Raw genomic sequence first — 16,351 nt, forward strand, 5'->3', positions numbered from 1 at the left:
TGAACTGAAGCACTGAACTTCCTGCCCCCTGCTATCACTGACCTCTGACCCCTCGTTTCACATGGACCAACGGAATAAATATCCAAGTTATACATAAATGTTGTTGTGCTCACATTTCTCCCTCCTACAGTCATTCAGCACAGGGAGTACCAAAGAGAAGTACTGGCCTCACTCCTAAATATTTCAGGAATTACCCTGTTTTTCATAATTTATCATAACTAATAAATATATGGTTAAAACCGATGACATAATAAACCTGATTTCCCCTTTACTGTCAGATGATATTTGTGATTTTTTTCCCTGCCAAAATATTATACAGATTAAGCAGATCAAATATGCATCAGAACTATAGCATAATTCAAATAATTAAATTAGACAAACAAAGAAAGCAAAAGTTTTGACTTGAACTTTATTAGCTCCGTGGCCTGTTCGTAGTCAGGCTTGAAGGAATTGGGTGAAATCACATTGAAGCCTGAGGTGCAAATATGGTACTTAAAAAAAGCATCATATTTAGTGATAATAATAATAATAATGTACTTCAGGGGTTACAAAGCCTATTAATCAATGCTTTATCCCTCAGAGAATCATTCACATGTGTTTTTGTAGTATATCTCGAGTTTCCCAGTTTATTTCACAGACTTGTTGTGGCCGTTTGTGGTCCTGCATGAGCTTCATCATTGGTGATTGGTTGCAAGAGTGCAGGGTTTAGTGTGTCTCTTCTAGAAGCAGAGGCTTGAGTCTGCACATTTGGTTGTGGGTCGCCTCTCTCTGTGACAGTTGCTCTGGCTGCCAATGAGCTGCCTGTAATGCAGGAAAACATGGCTACCAACTGCAGCCGCACTTCCCTTTGCCAAATGGCATACACTATAGGGTTGATTAGTGAGTTGGAGAGTCCCAGCAGCCATATATGATTCTCAATCACAGCTTTGAGAGCACAGCTTTTACAAAGAATGTGCACTATGGACACCACAAAGAAGGGGCACCAGAGGACTAAGAAGCAGCCCACGAGCACCGCCACCGTCCTCAGGGCCTTGACGTGACTCCAGTAACTGATCCTCAGATATGAATGGTGAGGCTGATGCTGGCTATGTTGCCTGTGGTGGTCACCGTTCCAGGAGCTTGCTTGCCTGACACGGCAGATCTGCTTCTGGTGGTTGCTGGCGATCTTCAGGATATCCAGGTAGATGTAGATGAAGATGGCGAGCACTGGGAAAAAGACGACGCTGAGGAAAATGACGATGGCCACATTGTGAATCACAGAGAAGAAGGCACAGAAGCCATCATAGCTTGATTCCACCTGCAGCTGCCGCACCATAACTGAGGACAAGAGGACATGAGGTGTTTTTTTAATATATTCTTTATATATTGATATGCTCAGATTACAAATCAAACAATGCAAAAACTTCATACATTTTAGAAATAACAAGGTGACTGTAATAACTCATTTCCTTTCTTTTTATAGTATTGCAGCGTATCTTGACCCTGGAGACAACACTACACTGGCTCCAAGAAAATAGTGACTGTTTTGAAGGGAAAAATATATGTGCAGTACAATGAGTCTGCACTTTTTCTATGAAAAAGTATCCTCTATAAAAATACTTCAACCCTGCATTGCCTACATTTGTTGAGTCTTTTTTTTTCTCCCTTTAACAGCACATAATTGCATTTCTTGGTGCATTACCTCCAAACGTAGGCCGGCTGAATGTAATGCAATAGAATGTAAAAGCCTTTGGCAGGGTTTTGCATCACATTAACTTTGTGTATTTGCATCAGGTTGATTGATCTGGCCAGTACAAACCCTTACATGCAGGTCCGCACCAGCCAGGGCCTTAATTAGGCATTCATCTAATTGGTATTCCTTAAGCTATCTGTTCAAAACAACACTAGCAGTGTTAAAAGATGGGTAGAAAAACAGTATTTAAGGGCTCATACTAAAAAATTAGGTACTTAGCACCGCACCAGGAGTACAAACAACCAGGTCACAAGCCAGTGTAATCCCAGTGCCGATCCCATGCCAGGGTAAATGTGGAGGGTTGTGTCAGGAAGAGCATCGGGCATAAGATCTTGGTCAAATCAAGCATGCAAATCATTCAGAATGAGATTTCCACAAATCGGTCAGGACTTGGATTAATAACTGCCTCTGGTGCTGTTGTGTGTGCAGGAGACCAGGTGAATTAGAAGCAAAGAGAGTGGTGGAAAAAAGAAAGTAAAAGGCTTAAATGAGTTGAGACTTGACCTCAAGGAAGGAAAAAAATGGCTTCCATTGATTCTCTGGAGAGATTCATCAAGCTGCAAAGGACGTGTAACAGGTTAGTGTGGTTAAGAATAGAGATAAACTTGCTAACAAGTAAAGAGAGTGTGTTGAGAAAATAGAAGGCTCGTTTCTGATGAATGAAAGAGTGGATGATGGATGGAGGAGTTAATGAATCAGGAAGTGCAAAGGACTGCTAAGGAGAAATTCTGGGAAGAGAAGGTGGTAAGGAAAGGTCAGTGGTGCAGGAGGAAAGGAGGAGGAGGCTTCAGAGGAGGCTCATGGATGTAGTGATGGAGGACATTCAGAGAGATGATCCACTGTGGCGACCATAAAGGCCCGAAGAAGAAGAAGACACGAGGAGAACATGCAGAAACAAAAGCTTGGACTGAGAGTTTCATATTAAGCAGTGACATCAGTTTTTGTTGCTTTTGCAGTTTAGATGAATGGAACACTTGCAAGAGGCCACTTATTAGATTTGCCATTGGAGAGGAATGAAACAATGGAGTTACATGATCTGTCTCACTGGACTGCAGCTGTTCAAATTTTACCGTGCATGCTTGTAGGCCTCTCATTACGGGAGTAAAACACCCTGAATACTCATATGATAGAAACGTATCGGTCAAAAGGAAGCCACACTCAAAAGTGCACACAGGCAATCTCAATGTGATCTGCAACATCCTGAAAAAGCCTTCCTCGAGGACTCTCGAGGTGAATACAAAGTAAATTTGTGATTTGTGTTTCTCATCCGTAAAGTCCAGTGGTATATAATTTGAACTTACAGTTTTGGAGCAGTGACTAAATCTGGGCCTTTTCTTTTCCAGGTAGAAATTTCAAAGAGGAGCATTTGAACTCTTAGGTCAAATCCAGAGTCTAAACCTTGTATAGCCCCTTCTTACATATGCCTTTAGATTACATAAAAGCACAGTCCTCTGCATATTTCAACACACTGATTGATCATTTCTGTTTCTCACCTGGCATGAATCCCATGGTGAGTGAAATGATCCACAGAACCAGCAAGGCTCCAGCTGCCGTCCCCTTCCCAGACAGCAGCGAGTATCGCAGGGGTATCTTGATGGCAGCATAGCGGTCCAGTGAGATGAGAAACATGGACATGATGGATGCTATGCAGGGTGATATCACAAATGCCATTCGCAGCAGGCAGCGGGTCTTGTCCTGGCCAGTGGAAGGCGTAGTGTTTGAGGGACGATCAGCAAGACTGACATTCCTGCTGAGGTCTTCTGTGGCCAGGCCAGTGATGGCTACGCCAACCAGACTGTCAGCGAGTGCCAAGTTGAGGACAAAGCACCAGCTCTGGCTACACTTCTTGAGGAGTAGCTTAAGTAAAGCAGCTGCCACGAGCAGGTTTGTGGAGATGATGAGGGAAGAGGCGACGCTGAGCATCATACCCATCACCCAAGGGGAGTGGTCAAAGGAGGTCACTGTGGGTTGGTTGGAGCCTATGTTGTCAGGAGTCATCCTAAAAGGCGCTAAGACGTATGCTTGTCCGGTTAAATTCACAAAGCCAGTGTATAGCTGCAATGGGTCAATATTGTTGTGATCACAATCAGAGATTTAACTCTTACAGTCATTGTACGTCAAAACACAAAACGTGAATCTAGCAAAAAAAAAAAAAAAATTCGCAAAGATCCTTAAAAACAAGTTTTGAACTTTTTTTAGGCTGTTTAACGTACCAAATGAAACATCAGATATCACAGTACTCAGTCCAGTGGCTAAAAATGTGACTAAACTGAAGAAGCGTGCGTTCAATCACCGCAAGCAGAAGAATCTTCTCAACAATTCCCCATTAAATGAATCTAGCTTGCAGTAAAGAACTTTAAGAGAGTTAGCTTGTTCTGAAAAGCATCCATTGGATCTCGGCAAACTCGGCTGTATCCTTAAAATCCTTTCAACTAATGGAAGGAGGACAGAAATGCAACAATATCAGCAGGTCTCTCTTATCCCCTCCCCTCTCACACACAGTCTGCAGACACACACACACACCATCGTAGAGAGCACATATATCCCCTTCACTGCTCATCCGCTGCTGCTGTTGCCTCTTTGTGGTTGAACCTTGTCCCAGCTTTCCCCTCTTCTCTCATTCTCTCTCTTCCATGCCGGAAGATTCCTACTTTCATAATCACTTTATTGTATTTATCATCTTTAATCGAGAGGGTTGTTTTTTTTAACTAGGGCAGGTTAGCACTAAAGCTTCCTTTTAGGGAAGACATAAATCATTTACAGTGGGTGAGTAACTAATAATAGTAAACCACCAAATAAGATTTAGCTTTTTAGTTCGACTGTGAGAAACATGTAAGAAGAGGCTGTGTAATACAGTCTTTTAACTCAACTTTAAACTATATATATCACTATTTATAGCAAAAAACAACTAAAGGAAAAACACACATCCTAGTAACTGTGCTTTCCCACCTTATCGCTACTTGTGAAGCACATTTGTCAAAGCTAAGCTAAGGTTTAAAACTTCTGTACTTCTGTAAATTTGTTGGCTCGGGTATTAGTACTATTGCTCACTATTACTTGTGGTTATTGGAGGAGTGGAGCCAGACTTGGTGCCAACCTAAATAACTAATACAATGGAATTAAATTAAATGCTCAATCACTTGCCAAAAGCAGAGAGTTTCTAAGACTTGGTTTCATACAGATGTTCTCTGCCTATGACTTCCAAACATGAACAAGAGGAACACACATTACTGGTTGTTGCACATATTTTTGGCACTGCCCTCTGGTGACAGCAAACAGCTACATTTTGTAGCACATGCCGGAACTGGAGTTACATCAAATAACTATTATTTTGCTACAGCGCTTTTTCAGAAACAAAATCTTAAAGTATGGAAACTTTTCATGGGTGGAAAAGAAAACATTTATTGGGGCATCTACCAGACAAATTTTGGGCTTAACATCTGTAAATCAGTGTAGATAATTTTGACAATATTGAGGGAAAAATGAGGTGCAAAAAACAAAAACAAGGTTGGGGTTTTTTTGGCAGAGGAAACGAGCTTCCACCTAAAACAGACCCTTAAAAGTTCCCATAAATTTGAACAATTTAACTGTAACTATAGATATCATAGGTATGTAAAAATGCTAATATTCCTAACATATTTATAATGAAACTTTCTACCACATAAAATGGTAAATATCTTTCCTATTTTAATAAATGAATGTGTTGTTTTGCTGAGCACCTGGGGTGTTTTTCCCTTTTGGTGATAGTGTTACAGAGAGTAAAAGGATGCACATGTGGAAATTAACTGTGAGCAACATTAATAAAACAAAACAAACCACATAAAGTAGATATTTACTTTTCAGTTAAAATGTAAGCAAAACAATGGTTTGGATTATGTTGATTCATCCAGTTTGCTCCTCCATAAAAAAGCCAGCAGCATACATTATATTACATTTCAGAGTACTGTGATAGCATATTATCACCACATGTATCCAAGCAAATTTTGCCCTGTGGACTGCAGGTTTATTGTTTGAGTGTCCAGAAGTGCAATAACACGGGGACGTGTGACAGCGGAGCTGAAAAGAGACACATTTTCAGACTTTTGTGTTAAGAATTAAGCTGTTGTTTTTTTCTGTTGATCATTACCTGTGACGCGGTAACATTAAAAGCAGAAGCAGCTAATGTGCAGTGCTGAATGGGCTTAGTTGAACTCCAACCCTGCTGGCTAGCATCCTATTTTGGCTCCAGAGTCCCCAGGAGAGACATCTGGCTTGATGGGACAATTTTCCACTAGGATTCACACACAAATAGATCAGACTAATGATGCTTTCTCTCTGCACACACTTCAAACAGTACCTGGCATCACACCAGCTTCTAAAACCTGCAAATGGCAGCTATATCCAGCTGAAGAAAAATATCACTATAATGCGATCAAATCTTATCAAAATATGGTAATGATTAGCTTCATAGTCTGTTTACCTGTTACCCATGCTTAATGTGTAACAGGCTTCATGTTTTTAATAAAGTACTGCCAAAAAGGCACATTTCCTTAATGATTATTATTATTTTTAAATATATTAACGTTAGATTTTATATATTTCAGCTGTGTTTAATCAAAGTTATTGCTGCATGTTTATTGAGGGTGCAGAATCATATTTTTGAGTGTAGAAGTGTAGAAGTTATCACTTTTAAGTTTGCAGCTGAGTTCAGTGTGACTCACATATATATACATATATATATAAAAGTCTACATTTTCAGATGTGCTGATGAGAGTTTTCATTAAATAATGCTTCATTTTTCACAATGCAGTGATTTTGAAAGCAGGCACTGTACGCATTAAAAGTTCTGGAGACGAGAGGTGTAAGTGACTCAGCTGCAGACTTGCAGTTAGCGTCAGAATTTGCAGGAGCTTTTAGATATATAGAAAGACTGGATAGAAAGGTTCAGTGTACAATGATATGTCCAAATCACATTCATTAGTCATTTTGTTTATTGAAAATTTATTAGTGCAACTTAAATGTTAAGTTAGGCAAATTTATTTTCACATTCATTCAGTCCAATCTCCTCCTTATGGGGTGATCTTATGGTACTTTTGTTCCCAAGATTCAAAGAGTCATAGATTTATACATATAAACAAATAATGTTTAATGAAAAACAAGTCACAGTGTCATGATGATAAACTAGCACAGCCTGTTCCATGATACGTTCAGGTTTTACTTCTTCTTCTTCTCCCCTATCTGTCTCCATAAATGCCTTACTAAGCTGCATTCACTCACTTTTGTTCATACATTGCTTGTGCTTTGCGTTTCGCTCTGTCTCAGCGAATATGCAGAACATATTATTACCTAATAGAAGAGAATAAATTTGAAAGGTTCTTGAAAAACAAAAAGAAGATGGGCATCAGTGTTTTCTTGATTGGAATGAAGTGGATAATCTATGTCGCCAATGTGCCTCTGCATCTCCGTGTGTGTCAGGGGCTCATGTGTCATTTTTGGTCATGCGTCAGGTTCATGTGTTTGTTGGTGTGATATGCTCCTGGTCCCTCGTTTCCCTGTGTAAACGTTTGTGTGTGTGTGTTGTGGTGTGTTAGTTTAGCTGCAACGCAAGGCCTGTAGAGTCTCCTGCCTTTGAGCCAGCCACACCTGGGATTAATCACTCACCTGTTGACGACCTGCCTAATCAAGGAGGCCTACTTAAGAGAACAGTGGAGTGGCAGTTGGGATTGTTATGCAGTTAGTTCTCAAACTCATATCACTGTGTTTTCATCTCCTGTTGGAATGGTTAGAGTGTTTTTTGTCAGCCGGTGGCTGGGACTGTACTCACTGCGGCATCTCTTGTTTCTAGGTAGATTGCGGAAATGTGTGGTGGGAGCAGCACACTGTTGTACATAGGCACCAAGGAGGACAAAGCATCACCACGTATCAACGAGAAGAATCATGGCATCCAGATTAGGAACGCATGCACTGTGGATTATTGGCACTGTTTCATAGTTTCTTTTCATGGTAAACACGGTTTTTCCATTCAGAAAGTCATGCATTTGAGTCCTCCGTCAACCAACCCTGACAGTGCCAGAATATATGGATGGAATAAATCTTGTCTCCTTACGCAAACAAAACAAAACAAAAAAACAATTACTGACATATTATCAGTCACCAGAAACAGCATCCCACTTGAGCTTTCACCTTACTCAACAGAGTTTTTAGAGAGGGAAAACATCAAAATAAAAAAAGTGACTCCATAGTTTATTTTTCACAACTGTGCAGTATTTGCTAGTATGCAAGTATTTGCTTCTTTGTTTGTCCACCAAGGGCCATGCATGTTTTTGGGGTGTGGGATGAAGGGGGGGGGGGGTACCGTGCATGCAATGAAATATTTACATCAGCTGATCCATCCACCCCTTCGGTCTAGACTACAACAAGGTGACTGTTGGATAGATTGCAATGAAATTTTTAGTACAGAGTTTTACATTCAGCCTGTCTTGTAACACTTCAAACTATTTTTATTACTTTTTCTTGCAATTTTTTACAACTTTAGCACCAAAGACTTTTCAAGTCAGATTTTGTTTATGGTTTTTGCAAAACTAATCAAATTCCTTTTATACTGATGAGTACCCTGTGTTTTCTGCTAACAGGAAAATGTTGCTGTGACTTGGGAAAACTGGGAACCGGACAGGAGGCAACAGCCAATCAGATAAGAGGCACAAACTGAGAAGTAGGTTGATTGCCAGCAGGTGTGAAGACTGCTGCTGGGCTTCATTCTGCAGATTATTAGTTTGGTTTATTGGAGTTCTGGCTGGAAAACAAAGGACTTTGATAACTCTTAAGAAATAAGAAAGTTAAGTGTTTAATATACATTTTATTAATTATAATCAGTTAACCTACAATCTGTTGTGGCCTCTTTATTGAAGCTCCTGTTTTATCTATTGCATGTTACATTTGCATGCTGACATTCATATCCAGGAAGATGAAAATTAATGTTTGGTTAAGCTTCAGGGATAAAGGGATCTGTCCAGCTAGGGAGCATAAACCAGTATGAATCCACTTCACCTGCTTTTAATGTAAATGAAATTAATGACAGGTGTGCCACAGAAGCAACAAGAAGCCAACCCCCAAAAGGGGGAATGGTTTCACAAGCAGTGACCAAAGACCATTGCTCTTTTCTTATTCCTAGTGATTTTTTTTTCTTTCTAATTTTGCTTTTTGCTTGTGGCCTCGTCATTGTATAGCAGGCAATGAGTTTCAGACAGTTTTAATGAAAAAAAAGCACGTTATTGATGACAAAAGAGAAAATAAACAAAGTCTAAGAAAAAGATGGGAATGGGGCAAGAAAGAATTAAATTGTGGGATCAAGGAAGACAGAACAAGGGCATACACAGTAAAAACAAAGAGAAAGGGGAGACTCAAACAATAAATACACAAGGCAACAAGGCTAGGCCTAGACCCATATCTGCTCTTATGTGCAAGGAAGAACATAGGCACACTGTCAGAGGCCTACAAAATGACCGGCAGTGGGCTACTCATGGGAATGTTTCTAACCAAACTGTAGGAAACTAACTGCATAAGCTTGGCTTGTGGTCCCAGCATCCTTTAGCGGGACCTTTGCATCATACTGGTCTGTGAGCAGCTTGTCTGGCATCAACCAGAGAACACCAGAACTGGCAGGTGTGCCACTGGCACCTTGTTCTCTTCACAGATGAGCGCATATTTACACTAAGTACATGTGACAGACATAAGAGCCCGTAGACACAGTTGCAAACCTCCTGCAGGATCAGAACAGAGAACCAATAGCAGTGCAGAGTTCCTAATGTGACACAATCACTGGGTCTATACTGTTTTGTTATCCTCAAAAGCCTCTGTTGATACTTCCAAGGCCGACAAATCAGTGATTCTAAAATCATCATCTTACAACTTCCATATGTCCAGTGTGAACAGTCTCATGTTATACATGACAAATGAAGCTAACAGAGAGATCAGGACAGGAGTCCTGTAAAACTATTTATATGTACTCTGCAAAACCTGATTTGAATATGTCAGTCCAGCCTGATTGCTGTCACACCTCGTCTGTGAGCCCACACCAGCAGGACACAGGTTCAACTAGCTTAGTCCACAGCAACCTGAGGGGAAAGAATCTCTCTTTTATCACATGCAACCCTCCCTCTCAACACACTAAAATAGCGCCAACACACACACAATGTGAGAATGTTATTCACTCCTGCTAGACCTTTCAGGACCGTTCAAAAACAAAGCGTGGGTCAGCAGTAATTGTGCCCAGTGCCCAGCAGCCCTCCCGCCCAGGGAGCTCTGATTGTGTTTATACTCCTACAGTCACAGCGAGGGATTTTCTCCATCTGGGGTTTGATTTGAAGGAGTTTCAGAGTTTTTTTTGTTTTCAACCAAAGCAAGGATTTTCTAAATTTTGGAATATCAGTCTGTCAGTAAAGATTTCTTCTGAGAACAACTCTTAAGGTTAGGATGGTGTTGTGTGAGTGATGCTGTCAGGATGATGGAGGACAGGGGATTTTGGGCTAATACACAACAGTGTGACCTTCAGTAGACTTTGAATTCCTGCATTAAGCTCATGATATAACATTTGTCACATATATTTTTTCACACTCCCTCCATCATTTAATATTTATTTATTTATTTTTATTTATTTATTTATTTATTGTCATTGTCAGAGAACAATGAAATTGCATTTGGGGCTTCCGTACAACCCGTAATACGTGAATGAATTATAGAATGTAGCATTCAAGATTAGATATTTGAACAGGTTTTACAAGCTTAGAGTCTCTAAAGAAGAAACACTTTATAATGTAATAATAATAATAATGTTACTTTTTTTGTTGCAATTTTTAACCCCGTGTGTAAACAGCATATTGGAGGAGAATGCCAAGTTTTCAAGTGTTACCTGTTGCTTCTGTGTTTTGCCAGACTGAAGATGTCTTTAAAGAGGCGCCTGCTGTCCATGTTGTTGTGCTGTGTTTACTGCGTGGCCTCGCTCTTCTGCCTCCATCCAAACCGCAACAACTGCTTCTCTGCCGGAGCTCGGTAAGTCTGTGTTTTCATATAGATCAGGGGTCGGCAACCTGTGGCTCCGGAGCCGCATGCGGCTCTTTAGTCCTTTTAGTGCGGCTCTGCGTGGTTTGGGAAAATAATTTTTTTTTTTTTTAAGTAAGTACCTGAAGTGTATTTTATTTCTGTTAGCACTTTTTTAACTTGTAGTTCTAAACTGGAAGATTATTGTGATATTGAAATATAAATATAAAATTATATTCTATTATTTTTTTTGATCGCTCAAAATAAGCGTCACACTTGCGGAAGCCGATATACCCACCGAAACGCCGTGCATTTATCGAGACTTTCAACCCCAGGTAAGACAATTCTGGATGTTCGGATCCACATTATGTCAGCAGCTGTTCTCCACCGTGAACTATGTTAAAAACAAACACCGCTCACGCCTCACAGACGACAGCTTACAGTTCTGCGTAAAGATGAAAGTGACTTCGTACAGCCCCGATTTGCAGACGCTGTGCGCAGAGGTTCAGGAGCAGAAGTCCCGTTGTAAACATATCACGGCAGACCCGACGATGTTTCCATGAACATGCTTTTCAGCATCTCTTTATTGACTACTTTTCACACACGGTTGCTGTATGTATATTCAATTCAATTCAATTCAATTTTATTTAGATAGCTCCAAATCACAACAAAAGTCGCCTCAAGGCGCTTCATAGATACAGAGAAAAACCCAACAATCATATGACCCCCGATGAGCAAGCACTTTGGCGACAGTGGGAAGGAAAAACTCCCTTTTAACAGGAAGAAACCTCCAGCAGAACCAGGCACAGGGAGGGGCGGGGCCATCTGCTGCGACTGCTTGGGGTGAGAGAAGGAAGACAGGATAGAAGACATGCTGTGGAAGAGAGACAGAGGTTAATAACAGATATGATTCAATGCAGAGAGGTCTATTAACACATAGTGAGTGAGAAAGGTGACTGGAAAGGAAAAACTCAATGCATCATGGGAATCCCCGGCAGCCTACGTCTATTGCAGCATAACTAAGGGAGGATTCAGGGTCACCTGGTCCAGCCCTAACTATATGCTTTAGCAAAAAGGACATTTTTAAGCCTAATCTTAAAAGTAGAGATAGTGTCTGTCTCCCGAATCCAAACTGGAAGCTGGTTCCACAGAAGAGGGGCCTGAAAACTGAAGGCTCTGCCTCCCATTCTACTTTTAAATACTCTAGGAACAACAAGTAGGCCTGCAGAGCGAGAGCGAAGTGCTCTAATAGGGTGATATGGTACTACAAGGTCTTTAAGATAAGATGGGGCCTGATTATTTAAGACCTTGTATGTGAGGAGCAGGATTTTGAATTCAATTCTGGATTTAACAGGAAACCAGTGAAGGGAAGCCAAAACAGGAGAAATATGCTCTCTCTATACAGAGAGAGCATATTTACAGCCGGTATATATACAGCCGGTGTTAAAGCGCACAGCCCAATACATACCAACACAACAGCATAGATAACACAGACGTTAAGGCGACAAGGCGCCTTAACGTCTGTGCTAATTATTCCCAATCATTTTTTTAAAAGTCAAGTCAAGGCTCCAAAAGCCCAAAGGCGATATAAGGGTGGCGGCTCACAACAGTTTTTGTTTCCTACATGGATTATTTTAGTTCAGCTGGGTGTCTTTCCTTTTGTTATATTTCTTTAAGAGTTCAAAATGTGTTAATTACATAAATAAAATGTAATTTTCTCTGTACTTCATGGATTTAAGCAACACACCTTAATTGTTTACAAGCATAAAGGTAAAAAAACAATATATACAGTGTTATCTTCATTTTAGATGTCAAAAAGTATTTGCGGCTCCCAGTGTTTTCTTTTGCGTGGAAATCGCGTCCAAATGGCTCTTTGGGTGTTAAAGGTTGCTGACCCCTGATATAGATGAAAAACAGCGGAGTAACCTCATACATATTTTTTTAAATAATGTTTTTAATCATGTTTATGGCTTTACAACAACCAGACAGTAGCTAAATGACAGGAAATGAGGGAGAGGAATGCAATTAAAAGTTCAAGCTTTACATATTAATCATTATGTCAAAGGATTTTGCTTAATCTTTGATTCACCCCTTATAGCCTGTGCTAGAAGCAGCTAAGCTGTAGGCTCAGTTTCTAATCCAGACTAATCTCTAAAGAAACACACAAAAAAGTAAATAAGTAATCTTCACTCCACTGTGGGTCTGAATAAAATAGTTGCTTAAGCTATAAACTGCCTTCATGCTGGACTGCTAAAGGAAGGGGGGGAATAAGGCAAAGGAAAGACAAAGACGCTTGGTGGTCCGCAGGATTGCATCAGTGAGTATCCATAAAACATACACTCACTGTTTACTCACTGCTCATCACTGCAAATATTTGATCGCCCAATCACATAGTAGCAGTATTCTGCGCACAGTAAAATGGAGACAAAAGGTGATTTAAGTCACTCTGAAGGTGAATGATATGGTTGCTGCTGTCAGACTATTTCAGAAACTACTGATCCACTGGGATTTTAACTCAAAACCGTGTCTAGACTTTACAGAGAATGGTCTGAAAAAGCAGGGGTAAATGCCTTGTTGATATCAGACAGAGGAAAAGGCCAGACTGCTACAAGCTGATTGGGAGGCAACAGTAACGTGACTAACTACTCATCACAACAAAGGTTTGCAAAGCATCCCGAAAGGCACAACACTTTGAATCTTGAAGCAGCAGAAGATGAAAAATGTTGCCTGGTCTGATGAGTCTAAATATCTGTGACATTCAGATGGTATCGTTAGAATTTTGTTAACAACTATGCTCAATCATCCAGGTAAGGAAATCACAAAAGGTTGATTCTGTTGATCTGGACGTAGCGGTTTCAGTAGGAAAACGTTTCGTCACTCATCCATGTGACTTCTTCAGTCTCTGCTGACTGCAGGTTTCCAACCTTATAAACTACATTTGCATAATGACTGAAACCAGCCCACTGACTAGCAATGCACTGTGAGGTCAGTGTCATGATAATTAATATGCAAATTGTAAACCGTGTTTTATACATCGAGGAAACCAAACTACCTCTGGCTAAGCGGATAGCAGAACACAGAAGAGCTACCTCGTCAGGCCAGGACTCTGCAGTCTATTTACATCTACAGGGCAGTGGACACTCTTTCAGTGGTGAGGATGTACACATCCTGGACAGGGAGGAACGCTGGTTTGAGCGGACAGTCAAGGAGGCCATTTACGTGAAAAGGGAAAGACCATCTCTGAATCGAGGAGGGGGCCAAAGGGTACATCTTTCACCATCCTACAATGGTGTGATTGCAGCCAACTCTCTGTGAATGGTACTCGTGACTACTGATCAGTGGTCACTGGTCATGACAATTTGTATATCTATTTAAAAATCACACAGATGTTCAGATGGTAGATCTGAAAGAGCAGCACAGGTCACCAGTATGTACGACGTAGTGTTAAAGAAGTGAATCTACACTAAATTTTGGAGCGATTCTCTCTCCATCCTGTTTTTTTTTTTTCAAACTCAGTCTTTTCTCCTTTAGGAATCTGGTGTCAGTTGTCCAACAGCTTTACCAGCGAGCCATTCGGCTGCTGCGCACCACTCTGTGATTCCACACCACTTCCTGTGCCTGAACAAGTAAGGCTGGATTTCATCAAGAATGCCCTCTAGAAGAAGAAACAGAGGAAATGCATCCCTAAACTTTCGGACTGCAGAGTTTCCATTCACTCAGTTTCCCTTGAATTTGGCTCCAACTGCCCGTTTTTGTTTATTATTGATATTTTCCAACTATATTTTAAATGTAGAGGAGAAGAATACCTAGCCAATGTATATTTTTCTACTGATGAAGTTTAGCATTGTGGATATTTGCTGTTTGACATGTGAGTGATGTGGAAAGGACATCAGCAGTCCTCTTTTAAAAGCATTTAAGGGGTTTACTACAGTTTTTTTAATTTACATAAAAGAATCTGGGTAGCCCAAAATTTGCTGATTTAAATTCCGGGAGGCTCTGTGAGTTGTAATGTTTGAAATGCAAGCGCAAACTTTCTTCCCTCTGCTAATAACTACCAAAGAGCTGTTTTTGTGTTCTGTTTCTACTGTATCCTGTGATGTAAGTGCTGTCTTCACAGGTTCAAAATGCAGGAAAATCCACAAGAAACAGAGGAGCATGATGCTCCTGAAAAGGAAAGAGAATGATAAAAACAAGACAGTAGATCATAATCAAAACCCAGTGAATGCAACCTGGACTAACTACTAAAGCTTAAACACTGCAGTAACACTTGGCTCATTCATTGCAAATATGTGCCACGGTTGTACAAGAAACATAAGCCTTAGACATGTTAGCTGAACCATGTTGCCCTTATGCCCTTTACTCCTATTACATAAGTGAAACTGTAGATCAACATTTCATCATATGAAAAATTTCAGGTGTCATATTTTGAAAGGTAATGTCATTTGTGCACAGCATTTTTATTTGTGTCCCTAATGGAAGTATGTTTTCATGCTGTGCAGCTACCTGATGAGCAACTCTCAGGTGCTTAAAGCACCAAACAGATGCAGTTTGAGGGGGGTGGGTACTTTTTTTTAATGCTAAAGTAATGGGAGTGAATTTATTTTGTAACACTTGCAGGTAGTGAAGGTAGTTAGGTTGCATGGGTAAGTTTAAATACAACGGGTCAACCATGCAAACCAACAGCCATTAGACAATGCACAAGAGAGGTGAGGAAGAGAGCACAGGCAGAGTCGAGGAGGTGGGCGTAGATGACTGTCAGGGGTGATTTTTGGCTAAAGGATAGCAAAAAGAGTGAAAGGGAAGGTTTACAAGATGGTAGTGAGGCCTACTCTGATGTACAGTTTTGAAATGGTAGCACTGCCGGGAGGCAGAGCTGAAGATTTACATCAGGAATGAAAGGATTAGAAATGAGTAAATCAGAGTGACAGCTCAGACAAAGTTACAAAGAGAAGGCTGAGATGGTTTGGACATGTACAGAGGAGGGATAGTGCAAGTACTGGACAAAGGATGTTGAATATGGAGCTGCCAGGCAGGAGGGAAATAAGACTGCAGAGGAGGTAGTGAAGGCGGACGTGTAGAGGGTTGGCGTCAAAGACGAGGATATGGATTAGGTGAGATGGGGGCAGATGATCTGATATGTCAACCTCAAGCTGCTTCTTCTGGAGCAGCCAGAAGAAGAAGAAAACAAACACTTTAGCATTAGAGCAGTTAGGTGTGAAAGAATCCAACAGGAAATCATAATAAAATAAGAAAGAAAACTTTGCATCGTATGTAAAATCAATTTCATTAAGAAATCGGAAAAAAATAAAAACTTGGGTTGTTTCAAGTTGCCGATTTTATGTTTTATTGAGAATGGAGTCTCTCATCTGTTGCAAACACGCAAGAAAAAAAAAAAGCCGAATATGTGTTGCCATACAACTGAGAGCACAAAGATAAAGGAGTAAGGGTTCATTAAAGAAATATGATGATGAAAACGCTAGGGTGTGATTAAATATATCACAGTTTGAATGCTGTGGATGGATTTTAATTTAATGTGCTACCTGAAAAGATATTAGAAAACTATGTACTTTTCTTACTTTTGTATGACTGCGTGTTTCACACTGT

The 16,351-nt window shown here is 40.4% G+C and overlaps 1 protein-coding gene and 1 long non-coding RNA gene across 2 annotated transcripts; one reads left to right on the plus strand and one right to left on the minus strand.

Annotated features, from left to right (window-relative positions):
* Positions 1-631: 631 nt before the first annotated feature.
* On the minus strand, positions 632-4,136 carry gpr119 (G protein-coupled receptor 119). Its single transcript, XM_085287995.1, has 2 exons — positions 3,226-4,136; positions 632-1,317 (listed from the first exon to the last, which is right to left on the minus strand). The coding sequence occupies exons 1-2, from the start codon at positions 3,728-3,730 to the stop codon at positions 632-634; spliced, it is 1,191 nt and encodes a 396-aa protein (XP_085144121.1). The 5' UTR covers positions 3,731-4,136.
* Positions 4,137-9,962: 5,826 nt separating this feature from the next.
* LOC146566238 (uncharacterized) lies at positions 9,963-15,597 on the plus strand. Its single transcript, XR_014894193.1, has 3 exons — positions 9,963-10,177; positions 10,643-10,759; positions 14,279-15,597. It is a non-coding gene; the product is annotated as an uncharacterized LOC146566238 (long non-coding RNA).
* Positions 15,598-16,351: the final 754 nt, after the last annotated feature.

Source organism: Mchenga conophoros, linkage group LG10 (genome assembly GCF_057382185.1).
Source record: "Mchenga conophoros isolate Kocher_MC1m ecotype Shallow Benthic linkage group LG10, M_conophoros_male_GT1.1, whole genome shotgun sequence".
Taxonomy (NCBI): domain Eukaryota; kingdom Metazoa; phylum Chordata; class Actinopteri; order Cichliformes; family Cichlidae; genus Mchenga; species Mchenga conophoros.